The following is a 20,853-nucleotide window of genomic DNA, read 5'->3' as shown; positions in this document are numbered from 1 at the left end:
ACACTTTATCCAAAATGTAAATTTCAGGTTTTCTGTAATCACACATGAAATATTATCGGGCGTTTATGTCCATACTGGAAATATAACTAATTACAATTTAAAAAACAACTTGCATTGTTCTGATAATTGTTCAGATCAACCATGACAACTAACTTCAGTCTTACAGATAACACTACAGTTGATTTATTAATATCCTAATAAGTGTTTCAAACATAACATATCCCCAAATCCAAATGAAGATATACTTCTCTCTCTCTTCTATTTCTTTTTGTCTTTCCAGCTCCCGCTGTCTCTGTCGTTCCTCTCTTTGGCGCTTTACTACTTTCTCATAATCATTAGGAAACATAGGATCATATTCATCAGCTAAGGGAATCAAAACTTCTCCTGCAGAAAACCCACTGGGAACAGGATCCTGGGGAAGGCAAAAAAGTCAACATAAATGTTATCCTCATGCCTTAGAATTCTATTCACAGAATTAAGGTCAAAGAATGCAAAGGTTAAAAGGGGTGTTGCAGACACCATTCCTCTGCCTACTCCCCTCCTGTTTACACACAGCCCTTCCCAGCAGGCTGCATTTTAGGCCTTTAAATATGGCAAAGCTGGATGCTAGTACCTTCACGTAGTTTTCAACTCTGACAGACAAGAGATAGCCTAAACAAAGAAAGAAAAACAAAAGGAGACAGAGCACAACCTATTGGAAGATAAGAGCAAATTAGGTTGGCTGTCCATCTGTACGTGGTTCTGATAAGCCCTCATCCACTGCATGATCTAACTTTCCTACATCTCCACCCTTTGTTTTCTTAGTTATGAGATAATAAGTCTCTGTTCCTGGTTCATGGCCCAGAGCTCCTAAAAGCCTAGGAACATTAGGCCCATCTTTGTTCTAATATTTATCTTTGACCCTGCCAGAAGCTTCCTAAAACTCTTGTGACTTCCTAAATGATAAGAGCACTAAGAGCATCTTTCATTCTCTTGAGAGGACTCTGGGTGTGTTCCTAGATGGACCATGGATAGGGACTGGTCATCAGGGAAAAAAGTGATGAGTAAGGCTTTTTCAGTTCTTACTGCTCCCCACTTCTCTAGAGAAGGGAGAGGGGCTAGAAATAAGAGTTAATATTAGACCAAGTCTATGTGAGGGAGGCTCCTTAAAAATCCCAATAGCAAGGGGTTCTGGAGTACTTCCAGGTTGGCAAAAACATCTGTGAACTGGGAGAGTGACACACCCCAAATCTACAGGGACAGCAGCTCTTCCACTGGAAACCCTCAGACCTAGCCCTATATCCAAACAATGCACATATGTGCTGCTGCTTATACTACTGTGGTCACACTATTTATGTGAATGCCAACTGCAGAAGCAAAAACATAAAGACAGGTATAATTTTAACACTAGATCAAGTTAAATTCATTTGTCTCTCTTTAAGTATAGTTTTAACTATGATTTTTTGTTATTCTTTTCCAGATCTTGACATCTGGAAGATCTCCAGATCTTTTTCTCGCCTATTCAGAGTTACCATGCGCTATTTATTTCTAAATACAGGTAAAATCACTGGGACCATAAAAGTTAAAGGTTAGATTTTTTTTAATCCCCTTTCAATTTTATTCCAACTAAAACAGCAAGTGCTAGCATTTTTTATGAGAGCAAAAATTAGAAATTACTCATATCCAGCATTAAGTGAATTAAATAGAGTATAATCATACAAGGGAACACTGAAATCATTAACACAATCAGGAGGTTCTATATTTTGCGACACAGACAGGCACAATATATTAAGTGAGAAAAGCAGGTTAGTGAATAGAATATAGAGGAGACACAGAATATAAAGATATTATAAAGTTTCTAATGTGAAGGGTACAAAAGAACATTTGTTTTTCATTTGGCATAGTGCCAGTTTCTGTTCTTTCTATATGAACTATTTTAAATGAATGTTTAAACGTGATAAAACAAAAGGGAAAATTAAATTGAAAATGGTATTGTCTAGATTGCCACAGCCATTGAGGAGAGTGTGTATGTTCAAAGGGACAACACATTTCAAATAAGAAAGCAGAATAGCCTACAGAGGACTGGGTGGGGCTCACCTTGAGGCCAGCTGCTACATGTGGCGGGGTGTCCACAATCTGCCGGTCATCTGAAGAGCCGCCTCTCTTCAGGTCGATTACGGGGGCAAGGACTGTACTTTGTTTTGTCCTCTGGCTCTAAAATCATTAGAAAACAAGAAAAGCATACCAAGTCTCAGATTAAAATTTATACTGCTTGCAACAAAGGTGTCTGCTTTGTAGATACTATAACAAACCCTTCTGATTATGAGAAAATGGTAACTTTCAACAGCTTTTTGTTCCTATTATTACCATAACTGTAACAGGGTGGTCCCCAGGAAAGGGGGAAGTTCCAGGTTCCCTGCCCCACCCAAGGGAGGGTGGAGCTGAGCAGGAAGAGGAGAAGCTGGAGAAGAGACTGAGGAAGGAAGCAGGATGGAGCAAGGAGACCTGGAGGAGGCGCATGGAGCCTAGAGACAGGTAAAGAAACTGCGCTTGTCTTTTGGTCGTGGACTGGGTGACACAGATGTGGGTGAGACCCATGGGGAGGTGACAATGGCAGCTTTTATCTTGATGTTGATTTTGCTCTTTTCCTTCCGTTTGTGACCCTTTTCTGTGGGTCCCCACTGGAAGATGCCTTAGACTTGTAGCAGGCTTTGGGGCCTTGTTCTGGGCCAATCCCATATGGATGGACTTTTACCCACGAGGGGACGGGTAACTCTGGATGCTTCATTTAGAAACTAGACTCTTTGCCTTACCTGTATTGTTTCCTAGTTTTATTAAAGTTCCTTCCCATTAAAGTCTCCTATGTTTTGTGTTGATGCGGCGGATGGCAGAACCCATGTAGAATAGGCAGGTTTGCGGGGGTTTGGGCTGCCCCTCTCCCTGTCCTATAACATAACTACACACTAGTATTTTTAGCTTAAAAAAAAAAAAAAAACCCACAAATTTCCTCCATTTTTAAAAAGGTTTACAATAAACTTGGTTATTTTTTAAAATTTTTTCATGTGAAATAACTAAGACTCTTCCCTTGACCACAGAAGAACAAACTGTGGTATGTTACTTTGACTTGAATCTTTCACAAGTAATAGGTATATTTTTATATCCTGGGGAAAAGATATTTATGGATTAGGCATTTTTTCTTCCATTAGGATATAAAATTCACCTACTCCTTTAATAATGACCCTATAAAAAACAATTTTTAAGAGGAAACTATGATCTTCTATCATCAAACATTGTGAAATTTACTATGATGGTTTACCCACCACCTATATTTTTTGAACCATTTGAAAGTTGGAAATACCACAAAACTTTATCCTTAATCTCCTAAAACTTCAGACATTCTCTTATAGAAACACAATACTATTACCATACCTAATAAAATCAGCAATTCCCCTGTATCATTTCTTACCCAATTCATATTCAGATTTTCCAAGCTATCCCCAAAATGCCATTTGAAGAGTTGTTTAGCGGTTTTTTTTTTTTTGGGGGGGGGAGGCAGAAAAGGGAAGAGGAGGCCAGGAGGCTACAAAAGTTCCTGCAATGCCTTTAGTTTTTAAATCACTTGATTTAGAACAGTCACCTTTCCTCACCATCACCACTATCATTTCCTTTTTTCCTCAGGCACTTTGATAAAATGCTGCATATTCTCCATCTGTCTGATAACTTCCTGGTGGTCTAGTTTCACTTACTTACTCCTCCACGCCCTGTAATTCCTGTAAACTAAATTAAAGGCTAGATTACATTAGGGTGATGCTTTTTTGGTAAGAGTGAGGTGGTGTGCTTATCCTGCATTTTCCCAGCAGGCACATAAGTCAAGCTGTCTAATAATGCTAAACTGGGTTACATGGGTGTGGTGGTGACTGTTAGAACTTCTGTTGCACAGGCTTAATTTCTCCCTCTTGCAATTTACAGTCTTATAAATTTTCATTGTTACCACTACAAAAAACTCAAAATTAGTCAACACTGCCACTAAATTTAACAGCTAATAAATTTAAGCAAACAAAATATAATCATCAAATATACAACTCATATAGCTAATATAAAGGTTTACAAAGCAATGGCAAAGGGGAAATTTTCAAAACAATATTTTCAATTACTTTTTGAAATTCAATAATCATTTTTAAAAGAGGTAAAAATGAAACTGTAACTCTTTCTTCAGTTATTGGTAAACTTTTCTCTATCAAATACCTCTACAGATTTGGTTAGGTGAACTTAGTGCTCTGAGTAATTAAATAGCCTAAAGGCATCTATATATCTTTACTTCCCTTGAAAAATCATAATACCACATGTACTTGAATAATAATGTTTCACTCAAATCATTTCATTATGCTGATGAGAACATAAACAATACCAGCCCACATTCTCAAAATGATCTTATTTAACCACCTACTTTTGTTAGGTCATCTTGTTTAAAGTCATATATCCAAGAACCTACTGACAATGTTAACTGAGGATTTACTGCACTAATCCTACATTGCAATCTAAACACATGTTAGAAAGTTAACAGAAATAATTTCAAGTAATTATTCAATCAATTAAAGAAATCTTCAAAATCTCAAGAGATTTGCTAGTAGCTGAAACTAATGTGAGTAAAACAAAGATAAATAAAAAAGACTGAAGCATATATTGAAGATGTCTGAGTCTAGATTATAGCTAAACCCAGAATTCCTTGCTCAACATCTAACTCTACTTTTCATGTGAATATAATAATTGTGGAGAAAAATCAACAGGTGATCTATATTTGATTTTTTAATTTATTTATTTTTGGAAAAATCTACTTTCTTAATTGTATTTTGTATGAGCTGCTTTTAACCCACCAATATAAATGTGCACGGGCCAAAAAGAAAACAGACAGGAGCACACTGGGCAGAAACAAACAAATTATTTAATAGTTAGAAATTGGCTGCAAGTAATCCATGGAGATAATGATTTTTAAACTACGAGTAAGGGAGAATCCCAAACAATTGTAAATTGGGATTTTTTTCTTCTTTTTTTTCATTTATTTTCTTTTATTTTTAAACAATATTTGCTTCCCCCCACCCCCTGAGATTGAGTCCTCATAGAATTTCCTTCCCCAAGGCACTCATGCACCATCACCACAGTCCTCTATGCTCCCCCTCCCTCCCTCCCTCTCATCCCTCTCCCTCCTCTTCTGCAGCATGTCTCTGATTTATAATTGTCTGTTCTTGCTTTGTTGTGTTTTGTACTGTTATTTTTTTTACACTGATGTCTTATTTGGTTCCCCTATATTCCTGTTGTAAGTGAAACCATCGATATTTTTCTTTTTCCTTCTGGCTTATTTCACTGAGCATAATTCCTTCTAGCTCCATCCATGTTGCTGTGAATCGCATGAGTCTATCTTTTTTGATTGCTGATTAATATTCCACTGTGTATATATATCACATCTTCTTGATCCAGTCATCTATTTTTGGGGCATTTGGGTTGTTTCCAGGTTTTACCTATTGTAAATAGTGCTGCAATGAACATAGGGGTACAGGTGTTCTTCTGAATCAATGTTTTTGTGTCCGTTGGATAGATCCCTAGGAGTGGAATTGCCGGGTCATATGGTAGCTCCATTTTTACTAGACTGAGGAACCTCCAGACAGCTTTCCATGGTGGTTGGATGAGTTTGCACTCCCATCAGCAATGTAGGAGAGTTCCTTTTTCACCACATCCTCGCCAACATTGATGCTTGTTGTTTTGATATGTGTCATTCTCACTGGTGTAAGGTGGTATCTCAGTGTGGTTTTGATTTGCATTTCCCTGATTATAAAGGATACTGAACATTTTTTCATATGCCTGTTGGCCATTTGCATTTCCTCTTTGGAGAAATGTCTTTTAAGGTCTTCTGCCCATTTCTTGACTGGCTTGTTTATTTTGTTTTTGTTGAGCCGTGTGAGTTCTTTGTAAAGCTGTGTGATCAGTCCCTTATCAATTGACTGGAGTGCAAAGATTTTTTCCCAATCAGTGGGGTGTCTCTTCTGTTTTGGTTAATGTCTCTTTGGCTGTACAGAAGCTTTTCAGTTTGATGTAATCCTGTTTCTGGGATATTTTGACTTCTGACTTTCTATTTTTATTGTATACCATTGAATTAACATTGTCCACTAACTGAGTTAAGTATGAGAACTGTTGCTTTGAACAAGTCATTTTATGAGAGATTAGGCATTTAAGAGAAAAATACATGAAAAAACTACTGGTAAATTACAAAACCTAATTTATGCACCTTATATGCAAAGCAAAAGTTACATGAAACTCACAAAGATCAAAATAATCCAGTTTTAAAAAGCAAAATTTAAAGAAGACTTGTTTTGTTAATCTTTCATGTGGGATGAATGCTTTTTTAAAAAGAAAAAATTCTCTTTAAAAAGAAATACTGACATCAAAAAATTTAAATCTGCTATTGATAAATTTAAAAAAGATAGAATCCCAATCAAAAGAACTGACAGAGCAAATATAAGTTTTAAGACAGTATTGTTCCATCTGCAGATATCCTAATCCTAAAGACCTTCTACTGACTAAGCAATCAAATGTGCTTCTAAGTTTCTGATGATGTAGTAAAGTACAAAGGACAAAGAATCTGAACTGTAAAAAAAACTATTATGGAAAATTTTAAACATAAAATTAAGGATTACTGAATTTCTGATCTCCAGTCTCAACAACTGTAAAACTTATGGCCAATCTGTTTCATGTACTTCCCTACCTCCCCCAAACCAGACTGGATTATTTTAAAGTAAACCCTAGAAATAAAATTATTTTATCAGTAAATATTTCTGCACCTATCTATAGCAGTTTTTCTACAACCTCTTTTTTCATGATTACTTCCAACCCCAAAAGAATCTCTTAATACATTTTTCCCACTCATGTAACTTTAATTCCACAGAGACACCATATATCTGTTTATGTGCTTTATATGTATCTGTTACTTTTACAGAAAAAGAGTAAGGTTTGGGCCTCCCTGGTGGCACAAAGGGTTAAAAACGCAACCTATGAAGCTGTCAGCAGCCACTGCAGCACGAGTTGCATTCCGAGCCAGGGAACAACCCACATGGCACAGGAGACCTCTCCTGACTCGCTCGCTGCTCCCCTCAGTAGTGTATTTCAGTACATATGCCTGTTCTGTTCCCCGCTCTGTTTCTGGTGAATCCTCTCATCCCCCAAAGCTCTGGTCTGTACCCCAGTTCTTGTATGCATAAATAAATCAATCTTTAGGAAAAAAAAAAAAAAAAAAAAAAAAAAAGAGTAAGGTTTTTTCACATGCCCCCCCCCCCCCGGACCAATATTTGCCCCACTTAGAGACATGCAGCCTCCACTGGGGATGCACTCTAAAATATAAGGACCCTTAGAAAAATAAGCAATCCATAATACCACCTTATTCCTAAAAATATTTGACAGTTAAATTTTAATATCAAATATTGACAACTACTTTTTAATATTTTATATATAGCTATAATAAAAGTGTTGCTAATAATCCAACATGTATACCATAGGAACAAAAACAATTATCTCCATATACCTGGCACATTCACAACCAATATGAGCCCTCAAAGCATACACATTATCATAGCTTGGCAATTACTAGCAATATTGTCCCAAATGATCTGCAATAAACAAGCAGGAATACTCCCTAAAATGCCCAGAAGCAGCATTTAAACCAAGTTCTCAGTCAGTCTTAGATAAATGAAGTTTGAAAATCAGTATCTAGCTGGAAGTTGAGAACACTGCTTTTTTTCATTTTAATTTCCAGAAACCGTTTTAGTAGCAGGAATGAATGGAAGGAAAATAACCATAAAGTCTTTCATTCCTTCTAGCCAGAGTCTCTTCTGCTACACAGTGGACCCCTACTTAACGATATATTGATAATATGCTCTGCAACAGATGCGATTGTATAGTGATTGTATCTTAACATGAATCCAGTAATACCCTGATATTGCATAATTCATTCTAAGACAGCATAATTGGAACATTTTGGCATATAACTAAGCTGATATAAACTGTGATTTATACAACAAAACAACTTAAACACTTAGGAAATTTCATTTTTATTGATACTAGAAACATTAAATTAGTAATAAGTAACTTGATTTGGAAAAGGTATAATAAACACACTTTAGCACCCATGGTTATAATATAGCACAGTATTTTTACACAATTCAACAATAATCACTTGTACAAAATGATAAAGACTAAAAAAAAATTCCTATCCCATACTTTCTTTAAAAAAAAAAAAAAAAAAAAAAGATGGCTCCATGTGAAAAAAGATTGCCAAACCAATAAATACGCCATGATTAGCTCAAAGGCTGACAGCTAATTCAAATGCCCCACCTAACTGGTTCAAGTCGAATGCAATCATAATATGAATATTCAATTGTAAAGTGATTTGTATTTTAAAATGAAGGACTCATCATAAAGTGATCTGATTGTACAGTGGGCCAATCATAAAGCAGGGTTTTACTACAAATGTTTAACCTAAACCAAACTAATCTTAATGAGGTAACTGCTCTGCAAAATTCTACTTTCAGTATGGGCTTAACTTACTTTTGCCTGAGTGAGAGCTGCCTTCTTCACCTGGAGCTGAGATTGCAGAAGCTTGAAATTTTTGGACCAGCCCTCTGTTTTGGAGTCACTGGTCTCCACCCCCAGGTCGTCATACAGGGACATCTTCTTTTCAGTTTAATGCTGAAAGGCAAGGGGGGAGAGGAGGGCAGGATTTAAAGAATGCGAAATACAGATGCCAATCTTCTCCTGTTAAAATAACTCAACATCATGTAAAGGGTATTTGAAGAGATCATATCATGCTGAAACCTTCAGCAACAGACACCAAGATGTCTGATGTTATCAATCAGTGCTTTGTCTGGTACATGAAATTAAATCCACATTATTATTTTAAAAATAAACCTCTAGGGCCACCCGGTGGCGCAGCAGGTTGAGCACAGGGCTAAGAAGCTGTCCGCAGCCTCTGCAGCGCAGGTTCGATTCCCGGCTGGCCAGGGAGATTCCCACATGGCGTGACAGACCTCTCCTGAAGCGCCCACTGCTCGGTCTGCCTGTTCTGCTCCCTGCTCTGACTCTGGTGAACACTCTCACCCTCCAGCAACTCTGGTCTGTACGCCAGCTCTCGTATAAATAAATCTTTAAAAAAATAAATAAACCTCTAGAATTTTCCTATCTACAAGATCTACAAGTGGTTAAGTGATTTGTGAGTGACACTGTTCTGTTCTACAGCATATATGAGATAAGATGGAAGTTCTAGATCCAGAGAATTATTAATTACTTACATCCAATTAAAAAATACAATGTGTCTAAATAGAAAAAGAAGTCTTACAAAAGCATCAATTATGAGGTTCATTTAGTACAATTAGCAGCCCTCTTAAAAAGTTTAAATATCTCCCTAGGGGAAAAAAAAAACCAAATGATGTCACAGATGTTGTTTTCTTGAATTATGATTGCTGAAGGGGAAGGCAGAGGGATGGATCTTAAATACTGTGAGTCTCTCTTATCCCACTAAACAGAAATTTGTAATGTTTAATGACATCGATTACAAAGAGATAATCAACAGTAGACCTGTGAATATTCAAAATATAATACCTCTAAGGAATACAGGAATAGAAGACAACAAGAAAAACAATACTTACTAAAAATTATGATGTTTCATCAGGCCAGGTTAGGTGTTAAATGCAGTATCTGCCATAGCTATCCTTAAAGCCTAGCACTGATGGGTATCCCTGGTGGTGCAAGGGGTTAAGACGCAATCTATGAAGCTGTCCACAACCTATGCAGCACCAGTTCTATTCCCGGCCAAGAAGCAACCCACATAGCACAGCAGACCTCTCCTGACTTGCCTGCTGCTCCCCTCGACAGTGTACTTTGGTCAATCTGCCTGTTCTGTTCCCCACTCTGTCTCTGGTGAGTCTTCTCACCCCCACACGTCTGGCCTGTACCCCAGCTCTTATATACATAAATAAATAAAATCTTAAAAAAAAAAAAATAAAGCCTAGCACCGTTCACAGACAGGAAAACTGGACTTCAGGTAATGAATGTGCCCAATGTCTCAGTGGGAAGGCCCATTTCAAACCCTGTTAGGCTAGCTCTACAGCCCATTTACAAATCCTTCCTGCCACCTTTAAAGAAACCCAAATGTTCTGAGACCCATCAACATGGCCCACTTCTCAAAAAAAGAAATCAATCTTGTTCTCACAGACCTAGAGAGAAAAAAAGTTTGACTGAAATCCCTGAATTGCAAATAAATGCCTAGCACAGAAGCTTCCAACTTTCTGGGGCATTCCAAGTCTGTTCCCAGGCCCAGACAGCATTCTGCCACAGAAAAGCACCACACAAAATCCTGTCTAGCCTGAGATGTGTCTCAGGAAGAGGCGACACAGGCGAGAAGGAAAACAGCCAATCCTCCCATTCCCCTCCTCCCTTGATTAGAGCTGACTCAGAGATGCTTATTTCTCCAGCCTTCTCTGACCAGTATTTTTTTTTTAATCATTAAACTGTATTTAAATTTTTTTATTTTTTTTAATAAATTTTATTTTTCTATTCCCCATACAATTGCAACCCCCTTATTTTGACCCCAATCCCTCCCCTCCCGCCCCCCACACCCCTTAGAGTGTCTCTGGTTCATAGTTTTTTGTTGATTTTGATTTTCACTTTCTTATAGTTATTCATTTTCCTGGTCCCTTATTTAAGTTTTCTAGATTCCTGCTATGAGTGAGACCATCCGGTATTTTTCTTTTTCTTTCTGGCTTATTTCGCTGAGCATGATCCCTTCCAGTGCCATCCATGTTGCTGCAAATTGCATGTGATTATCTTTTTTGAATGCTGAGTAATATTCCATGGTGTATATGTACCACATCTTCTTGATCCAGTCATCTATTTTTGGGCATTTGGATTGTTTCCAAAGCTTAGCTATTGTAAATAGTGCTGCTATAAACATAGGGGTGCAGGTGCTCTTTGGAATTGATGTTTCTGTGTCTGACCAGTATTTTAAGACCCTGCTATTGCAACATCTTGGCTGAACTTGCGTGAGGTGACAGGGGGGGATACCAACTTTCTTCCCAGAGAATAACTGTCTTGGTTTTAAGCAGAGTACTTATCTGGAAGCCCATGCCCTACTGTAGGTAAGTTTTTCATAGTTTTTTCCATTCCTTAACATTTGCCCTGAAAGTTTTCAGATTTGGTTTCTGAATGAAAGGGCCCCAAGGAGTGCACAGAAGCAGGATGAGCAAAGCAGAGCCAGGGTCCTACTGGTGGCTGAGTGCTCTAATAAATCACCTGAACACTGAGGAATGTCTATAAGTTGACATCTTCATTAGGGCTGTGAAAATTCACCCTCTCAGTTGACACCTACATGGACAAAGCGTTTCCTAGAGCACACTGTACATCCAACAGGGATACAGCCATTCCCTTCAGTGCCAGACAAAGTGCATGCTTTATTCAGGAACTTGGCACTGTCTTGTCACAGTGGCTTCAGCCACTGAGGGTTAATCAAGAAGTAATGAACTTGATTTCTTAACTAAGTATGGCTGAAATACAACCATGTCTTCACGTTTTATAGGGAATCCTCCTGGAGTCCACTTCAGAACCTATTTTAAATTACTCTGTTGTAAACTCCATGAAAACCTAGATCTAGTTTGGTGAGCTCACTGCACTATCCCCAGACAAGGTCTGTGTTTGACCCAGAGATGAATGGAAAGTCAGGCCTAACACACAGTTAATATTCTATTAGTAAACCCTTCTCAACTCATCTTTACAGAAATTTCTGGTTAAAAATGACTGGCCAGAAGGAACAGCACTTCCCAAAAAGTTTCAGAGGCACAATTCTCCCAGTCTACCCAAGATTTATAATTTGTCAGTCTTACCAATTTACAGATCCCCAAGTTTTAAATTTAATCTGAAAAATTCAAACAGCAACAGCAAAGACATGATACTATATACCCAAAATTACATCACAAATGACCAAATCCTTCATCTAATTTAATGTAATCGTCATTCAATTAGTTACCAAATCAAAGCCCAGTAAACTTGGGATCCATTTGCTCTGTCTTTATTCTTGTTAAGTAAAGGGAAGACTAACATGACTGTGGAAAACACACATAAAAGGAAACTGTGGGAAATCACACACATAAATTATCAAAATTTGTTTGCAACTCAAACCAAACTCCACTTTACCTCTCCAAATATTTCTTCATAAGAAACCTGAGAAATTGATCAAAGAAATTATTTACACATATATCAGCCAACAGGATAACCAAACACCCACTAAATTATGAAGAGGAAAATAAGAGAGTTTACTCATTTCCATTTTCTGGAATAGAATAGGCATTTAACAAACATGTGTTGAAAGATTAACAGTAAAGTCTACGCATTCACTGCACATGAATGAGCAGTGAAACTAAGCAGTGTTCAAGTTTCCACTACGATGCTAAAGAGCAGGTAAAAGGTTCTGCAGAGGGGTGGTGGTGATGGTGGCACTGTGTAAATGTGGTATACATTTTAAAAAGGTTGAAATAGCAAATTATCTTACCACAATCAAAAACCTAAGTGAAAAGCAGGGGAGAAGCAGCATGGGTGGGTGGGGGAATGAGATAAAAAGCTACTGTTTAATTAACACGACTACATCTCCCTGCCTGGAAGAGTAAATTGACAGAAATATTTTCCCAAACCATACTTTGAGTGTTCTAATAAGAGTTCTACCACCTGAGAATCCAATACTTAACAAAGATTTCACCGCTGAATTAAAAAAGTATTAGAAAATCACACTTTCCTCAGATTCAATTTCAATTTCATTGCATTGCAATTGATTTACTTTGCTCTGCAAGCTTTGGAAAGCATAATGGGCAAAATCTTATGTTCATTTAAAGTTCCCTGGCTTGTTCTCAAACCCTCAAAAACACACTTTAAATATTAGACACTGATATCATCTTACCAGTAGCATCTGCTAATTTTTTGACCACACATAGTTTAAAAAATCCATTCTGAACATCACAATGTCAAAGAGCTTTTGTTTTTCTCATTTTTATTGAACTTCAAATTTACAAAATAGGATTAATCACAGCAACAGCATATTCGCCATCTAGCTACATTAAGTATGGTGTGCTTTTCAATAATTATCATAACATTACAAGTATCAGTGAATTCACCAGCCAAAACAAGAGACAGGATCTGGGACAAGGAAGCATGCTCTCCTACCAATTCAAGTGACCTCTCCTGTCTGGGGGGGGGGGGGGGGGGGCAGCAAACTTAATCCCATTCCATTCCTGCCTTCCTCTATATAATTATATTTACAAAGCATCATCACATCTGTTCCTCAAAAGATGTGCATGTTTTTAATGGTTTTAAGCATTTATGAATATGCCATAAATGAAATGCAGCCAAGTACATTGACAAGACTCTATCAGGACCCAGGACACTCCTTAACCTAATTAATGCTAGATGTTACTTAGATGACATAACACATTTATTTCATGAAGTTGGTGCCAGGAAAACTAGCACTTTCTAACATTTGGACGAGCCATAAAAAGCCAGGATCAAAACAAAAACAACCGATTTTTACAACTTCTTTAAAGTAACTGTTTACTATTACTTCTTTTAATGTTACTATCATCCTGCGACCAGCACATCTTTCATATTCACCCAACTTACTCTTAAGGAAACACAACAACTGTGGTTCTACCAGAAAGAAGGTGGCTTTTCAAGATTCCCCTTAAACTGAAGAAGTAGTTTTTAAAAACATGTGCAACTGGCAGAAAAAGAACATGGAAGAAGTCTCCCAGAAGCATGCCACCTACTCATCTTTCAAGTGTATCTTCGAAGATTTTGGTAACTACTACTCCCACATAAAACCAGATAGCCTCAATGTGCTTTCCTGAAATACTTGGATCTGAGCAACTTTTACATTTATGTTGCATACTAGATTGGCACATCTGTCTCTTACTCTATCATAAGCCCCTTAAAGACAACAGTTGTTCTGTTGTCTTCATCTTTGTATGAACACCAAGCTGAACACCAGGCTCAGAACAAGTGCTTTACATTTTCTAAATGTATCAGTGAGTGGATGGAAAATATTAATGTACCTACTTACTTAAACTACACTATTATGAAACAATAAGATCTGCAGATCTGTTTTCTAAGGACGTACCTTATTGTAAGTAGGATTTTATATGTAAGTGAAGGTCTGAGTTCTGAGCATCTCAAGTAGCAGCAGGCTCGGTAAGAAAAGACTTTTAAGAAATCACTAAATAGATTTCATGTATCATAAAGCACAAATGAAGCCTAAAGAACACACCAAGTGTAAAAATACAGAAGAAGGGAATTACAAAGGATAGTGCATTTCCATGGCCACAAAAAATATAAATAAAAAGCATCAGCCTCATCATATTTGACATTTAAAATAATTAAATAAAAATTTTTCCTAGACTTCCACCTAGGAGGTGGAGTTTAGTAACAATTTAATATTTCCACCATTCTTACAGGCTCTACTATTACCAAAATACCACAGGTTGGACAGTGCATTGCAAACCAAGTCCCTAATTTAGGTGTGGACAGAACAGTCTTCACTGTTCACTACTAAGAAAGACTTAAAGGGCGACTAGCCTGGAGCATCTGTTCCCTGAACACTATTTAAAACAAGTCAGGTAAAAAGAAATCCATTTTAAATAAAATTACATTTGGGAATGCATACAACTCTCTCCAGTTATTTTCTACCTGAATCTTGCCCTTCGCTAGAATATTCTACTTTCCACCCATATAACTCTAACACTAAATACCTTCAAGGGCTCTCCTTCCCCAACTTTCAGAAAACATACTGGATGTGACCAGACCACCCCTCCAAACTCTCTCCGCTTTATGTAGTTTCCAGAACGTACTTCGACGCTTCACCTCTGCTACTTTCATCCACTCAACTCCTCTGCAGGGTACCTTTTTCCCACTTGGCTCCTCAAGACCTCCAAGACTCACTTGGAAGCATCACCCCTCGTGGAAGTCTTTCTGGACACCCCCTCCCTCCCCATCCTCTTGGGTCAACTCAGATGCAGGTTTTCATGCTTGTTTCCCTGGAGGCCAAGCCCCTTGAGAGTAGGCACTGAATCTTATTTCTCTCGCATCCACTGTTCAACACATCCGGTCTGGACAACAGACAAAAGAAACGTTTGGGGTTTGGACATCGGGGCCAAAACAGCGCTTTAAAAGAGCAAGGGCCAAAGTCAGGTCTTCCTTCACCTATGCAGGTAAACCCCAGGATCTCTGACAAATGTCAACCTCTGCAGTCCCGGCTCTGCGGCTTCTTCCCTCTACTCACAGGCACCGAGGGGGGCGAGCGGGCTGGGCCACAGGTGACGCAGGCCTGGAGCTCGGACTCTCGAGACCGAGCAACTTTTTCAAACCAAGGCCATCCCAGGGAAGGAGAAACACATTCTCGGGAGCAAGAGACGGAACACACGGGAAAAGGGGGATCCGGGAGAAGAGGGGACGACTCCGAGGAGCTGATGATCCCAAGCCAATAAAGGAAACCCGAAAGCTCCGGCGCGGCGCCGGGTCAGGGGCCGCCCGGAGATGCGGGCACCGGCGACTCGAGGGGGTCGGTCCGGGACCTCCTGCCCCTCGCGACGCGGCCTAAAGCCGCGGCCTCGCGTCTAGCGCCGCCCCCGGGGGCGCTTCGCCCCGTTCCCCCGCCAGGCCGACCGCTTCCGCCGCCACTTACCCGGCCCGCCCGGCCGACTCTCCCCATGGGCCGCGGCGGCGCTCCCGGGCCGAGGCGCCGCGGAGACGGCGGGCTGGGCGCGCTCGGAGTAGCCGCGAGGGCCAGACCCGCAGCCGGCGCCAACCCTTACGCTGAGGCCGCAGGGCGCGCGCCGGCGCAGGGTCAGACGCGCGTGCGGCCGAGAGAGCGGGGAAGCCTGAGCCTGCTCTGTGGGCTTCTGGCCGCAGCGCCCTCTGCCGGTAGGAGGATCGCACTGCAGCGCCCTTCCGCTTCCACCAGAAGGTGTCGCAGCGGCTCAAGTTTGTGAAATTTCTGCATGTTTGGAGAACGTGGTGTGAAGGAGAACCCGTGGAAGGATACTTTTTTGGGGAGCCAACTCCTTTCTGGTAGGAAAGATAAGGAGAATCCCCCCTAATCCTTTGTTTTTATTCATTCAATACCATTCATCTATGTGCAAAGAACTGATAATAAATCACCATGGACAGGATGAATAGGGACGCTCTGCAGAAGTATTGACCACAAGCTTTGGATCAAGTGCACAACTAGGGGAACAACAGATAAAGAGATTAGGGCTCCAGAAAACGAAAATGTTATAAAGTACAACAATTAAAAATGATGCAAACAGAAGTTTGGAGGAAAGACGAATGGACTTTGTATAAATATGATTTTTCATATGTATAATTGGGCATAAAATATTTCAAGCTAATAAATAGAAATTTAAATGTGTATCTTAGTACAAAAGAACATATTAACCACTAAAACCTAATGATTAATAAAAGGAGGAAAGAGGGGAAAGGAGACACAATAGGGAGTCAAGAAGCCATCTAAAAAAAAATGATTAATGACATTATGTAATATTATAATCATTACTGTCACTCAGAATGAAACTACAAACTTTTCATGTCAACACAGAGACACGACTACAAAAAACCAAACAAAAATCCACAGTAAAATATTTGAAAAGTTACAAAATAAAAAGCATAGCATAACAATATGACAGCAAAGATCAAATGACAGGTAGACCCCTACCAAAACTTAATACTTAATTTCACTGCAGTTTCAACCTCTGCCAACAGTATATCCTAAACCAATCAATTTGGAGTTTCCCAAAGAACACCAGAGATGTAATCTACATAAGACAAAGCTACTTCTTTCCCCCAGAGGAAGGTTGCTTTACTTGAAATAATCTCTTCTTTTGCTAAATACATTGTCTCTTTCTGTCTATAAATGCCATTTTGTATAATCCCTTGCAGGAACTAGAAAGAATGTTGATCAATTCATGAATCATATAATAAAGTCAATTAGATCTCTAAATTTATTATTGTCTTTTTAATACCTATATAAAAAAATACATCCTCAGAGGAGAGCAAAAAGCAGTTTAAAAACTGTATGTTGTATATGAGGAAATGCTAAAAAATTATTCTGAAAGTTTTTAAATATAAGAATAGAAACTATAAACCACTTCAGAAATTGACTCCAGATTGAACTCCACTTTTCTATTAATAGGGATGTAATAACCACCCATTCCCCTCTTATGAACTTCCTATGTACAGTGTAGTTCTTAAGTAGGTTATATATATGGATCTCTCTTTCCTTCAACAAAAGTATAAGGCTTTACATTTCACACAGATGGCCTGGAGTGAGGAAGGAGTATTGCTGAAGACAATAGCTGCTTGCCAGTGTCTTATCTGGCTGGGACAGCAAGGACCCCCACAATTCCCCCCTTTTTTTGTTTTTGGCCAACATCTGTATAGTTTTTAATTCAATACGTGTTTGGTTGATGGCACAAAAAAGTAATTTGGTAAACAATGGGAAAAGAAACAAAATAATCATGGTGACAAGCAAAATAATACCTATAGCAATAAATGATGGGAACCAGGCGGCCTAAGTGGTATAATGTTGTAAGGAGGCCAAGAAGGAATCAGCCATCTCGGCAGGAGTTAAAGAGGATACATAAGCTAAACTAATTGCTTTAATATCATTTTGAAGATTAGTAAGATCTAAGGAAGTATTTGTATTATTCCAAACTCCTAGCAGATGATTTTTAACATTATTTCATGAAACAGAGGAAGAATTATAAACAAGTGGAGTAACACAAATCCATTTGTAATCAGAGTGACATGTAGTGGTCAAGCGAGTTTTGATATGCTGAATTTGATTACCAATATACAAAAGTGTCTCTTCTAGAACATTTAAGCGAATCTTAAATTTTTTATCTAAGAGCATAAATACCAAAATTATTATACCAATATTTCTCTAGATCTACAGGCAGTATAAAATAAGGAGGTTGATAAACAATTTGTCTACATGATCCCAAGCACTATTTAAATCAAAAAGCAAGGTTTCACATAAGGGAGCAGAGGGAGGTGGGTTGTTGCACAGCGTGGCAGAAGTTGGTGATGAAGTCGGACTGGTCTGTGACTCCTCAAGACACAATCGGCGAAAGGAGAAACCAAAGCATTGGATTAGTCTATGGGGATGCAGATGGGTGAATCAGTGTCCTGTAGAAAAATACAAGCATAGCCTTTCCCAAAAATTAAATGAATTAAAAAATTTTTTGAAGGCAGAGCAGGTGTAAGCAGGTACATTATCTGTCTTAATAGCCTTAGGCTTTTCTGTATAAGTAAAGCAAAACATTAAATGTTGAGACACGTCTTTAAAGGCTTTTCCCATCCAAGCTGTAGCCATAATTGAATGAGAAAAGGTGTCTACAGAGATATGTACATAACTTAATTTTTTTAAAGCTGGGAACATAAGGTTTTAGGAGGAGCTGCAGCATTAGGAGAATTAGTTTCTCTTGAAGCAATTTCTGATTCCTGAGGGTAATTTTTACTGAAATGGCCTGTGTGGTTGCATGAAAGCAGGCTGCAGTATTAATTAGTCTTTTTTCCATCATATGAATAAATTGATCAAATAATGCAATACAGTCAAATTTCCAACACATATCATTGTTTCTCTTCAAACCCATTATTTGCAGGTTTTATAAACCAAGGTAAATAAAATTCACTTCCCCTCAAACCTTCTACAACTTACTACATACCCTCAATTTTAGCTTTTTCTCTATTCTTCCACATTCTGGCACAACCAGACATTTTAATTTTAAGACAAAACTACTCTCCCTTTCCTTCTTATTTTACTTACTATCAGTCATCAATTGCTCTCCCTCTTTTCTTCAGACACCACTAAAACTTTCAACAAATCATGATGGTGGTTTCCTTTCAGTAGTCCAGAACACAGGAGGTGCTTTGTGTGTTTGCCACCCCAAAATGCTACTTTAAACATTGCAGTTTTTAAAATTGACTTAAAAACAGTATGGCTTGGTTCCTCTTGGTAAAGTTAATATGACAAAAAAATTTACATATATAAGTAAATTATTATATAGTAGATTATTAATATTTAACATTATAACCTTAAGGCATATATGCTTTGAATGATATCATAAAATTTGAACTAGTTCTTGTTTATTAAAAATTTTGGATCATGATCTCAAAATTTGTTTTTATAAGAACTTATATAGGCGCCATTTATAATTAGTCCTCTAGAGGTAAAAAACAAAAACAGACACAAACAGACAAAGAGATCTCTTGATATACATTTAAAATTTTGGCCATGTGTATATATTTTAACAGATAGTTATTTTACCAATATGTGTGAAGATACTGAGGTTTGTAATGAGTTAAAAGCTAAAATCTGTACTGAGAATAAGTGTCTAATCTTAATTATTACCAAAGACCTTGGGCTCGAGACCACAACACTCACGGCAGTTTTTACTAACTTTTTTAGATAAGAAAATATTTTTTGAGTTTATATTTTAAAGAAATGATTCTTTGGCTTTAGGTTGTCAGCACTTTATCTCATTGAGAATGAGCATATTTTAAAACAAAGAAGAACACTGTTATCTTGAGAACAGGAGAAGAGGTAAATTTCAGTCAGTCTGCTTGTTTTTAGGCTTTTATAAAAACCTGAGGCTTAGTATTTAGCTCAAAAATGTCTGTATTACCACTTTATATTTTACCAGTTTAGTTAGTTTTAACAAGAAACTTAACCTTTTACAGGTCTAATAAGTAAATTTAAAAGCTTTTATTTCACCAGTAAGCATTCTGGATAGCTTGTTAGCAAGTCCAAAGTAACTCAGCAGTTTTTACCTTAGACAATCTAGACTTTAAAATCAGAAAAACACAGGGAAATAGAACTTTTTTCCTAGAATGAACCAAAATAGTTTTTTAAGGTGGATAATAGAAGAGTTCAGTCCCCCACAGCAGGAAGGCAATAGAGACTGGCCAGTGATCTCAACACTGGAGAAAAAGTCCAGGCAGCTGCTTGCTGAGACCAGAGGCAGTCACCACCTTGCTCCATGTTTTTTCATCCAAACTCCCTTCCCTGGGAAACCAGGGACAACACATTTCAACAAAATTTAGGAAATTAGCCAATTGTACATGTGAGGTTTTTATTCCTCTTTTAACAAGCATGTGTTTAATAATATCTATAAAAAGCCTCATTTCCTTAAACTCTTTATGGCACATAACTTCTCAAAATAAGACACCCACTTGTCTTATTAGTTCTGAATTACTGCTCCTCTCACTCCGTCTATCTCTATGGAGGGGTCCCAGTACCTTTGAGCAGATCCTAGCTGTACCCTGAAATCTCCAAAATTCTCAGTACAAAAAATTACTTACCTGTCAGGTCCTTGTTCAGGCGCCACTTGCCAAAGACCAGCCTCAGCAAACTGGGTGTCAGGGTTCCTGAAGGATGGGACGGCATCGGCGCAATTGAGGAGTGAGGCAGACACACAAAATGCCTTGTGTTAGTATCTCCTCCTGAGGGTTTCAGGGGGTCTTTATTTATACACTAAGGCAAGTAGTGAGATTACGTCATCATATGGAAGCAAAGCAGAAGCAATCAGTGCATTCTTTTTCCATAGACTTTTGGCTGCTATGTGCTCTCACCAAGAAGGCAGCCTTCAAGGTTAATAGCAAAAAAACTAAGCCTTACACTAAAACTCATTATTGCAGCTAGACAATTACCTAACACAGTTGATAGCTGTCAGTACACTCCTATCAGCTAAAGACTAAGCATCAAAAGACTCTTCTATTCTATGGCCTTCAGCCAGAGACCAG

General features: G+C 38.3%; 1 protein-coding gene across 3 annotated transcripts in view; it reads right to left on the bottom strand.

Moving 5' to 3' along the window:
- Window positions 1-20,545, bottom strand: part of RBM17 (RNA binding motif protein 17) — a 34,846-nt gene extending 14,301 nt beyond the window's left edge. For 2 of the 3 annotated variants that reach the window (XM_037510570.2, XM_037510568.2), the window contains exons 1-4: window positions 15,737-15,798; window positions 8,572-8,712; window positions 2,077-2,193; window positions 246-412 (exon numbers count right to left, since the gene is read on the bottom strand). In XM_037510570.2, coding sequence (XP_037366467.1) covers window positions 246-412; window positions 2,077-2,193; window positions 8,572-8,694 — 407 coding nt within the window. In that variant the 5' untranslated portion in view covers window positions 8,695-8,712; window positions 15,737-15,798. Of the gene's footprint in view, window positions 1-245; window positions 413-2,076; window positions 2,194-8,571; window positions 8,713-15,736; window positions 15,799-20,412 lie in introns of those variants that run through there. The other variant, XM_037510569.2, reaches the window with a different exon arrangement.
- Between the last annotated feature and the right edge of the window lie 308 nt (window positions 20,546-20,853).

The sequence above is a fragment of the Talpa occidentalis genome, unplaced genomic scaffold (genome assembly GCF_014898055.3).
Source record: "Talpa occidentalis isolate TD23 unplaced genomic scaffold, MPIMG_talOcc4v2.1 talOcc4.14, whole genome shotgun sequence".
Lineage (NCBI taxonomy): Eukaryota > Metazoa > Chordata > Mammalia > Eulipotyphla > Talpidae > Talpa > Talpa occidentalis.
This window is presented reverse-complemented; position numbering and strand designations above follow the sequence as displayed.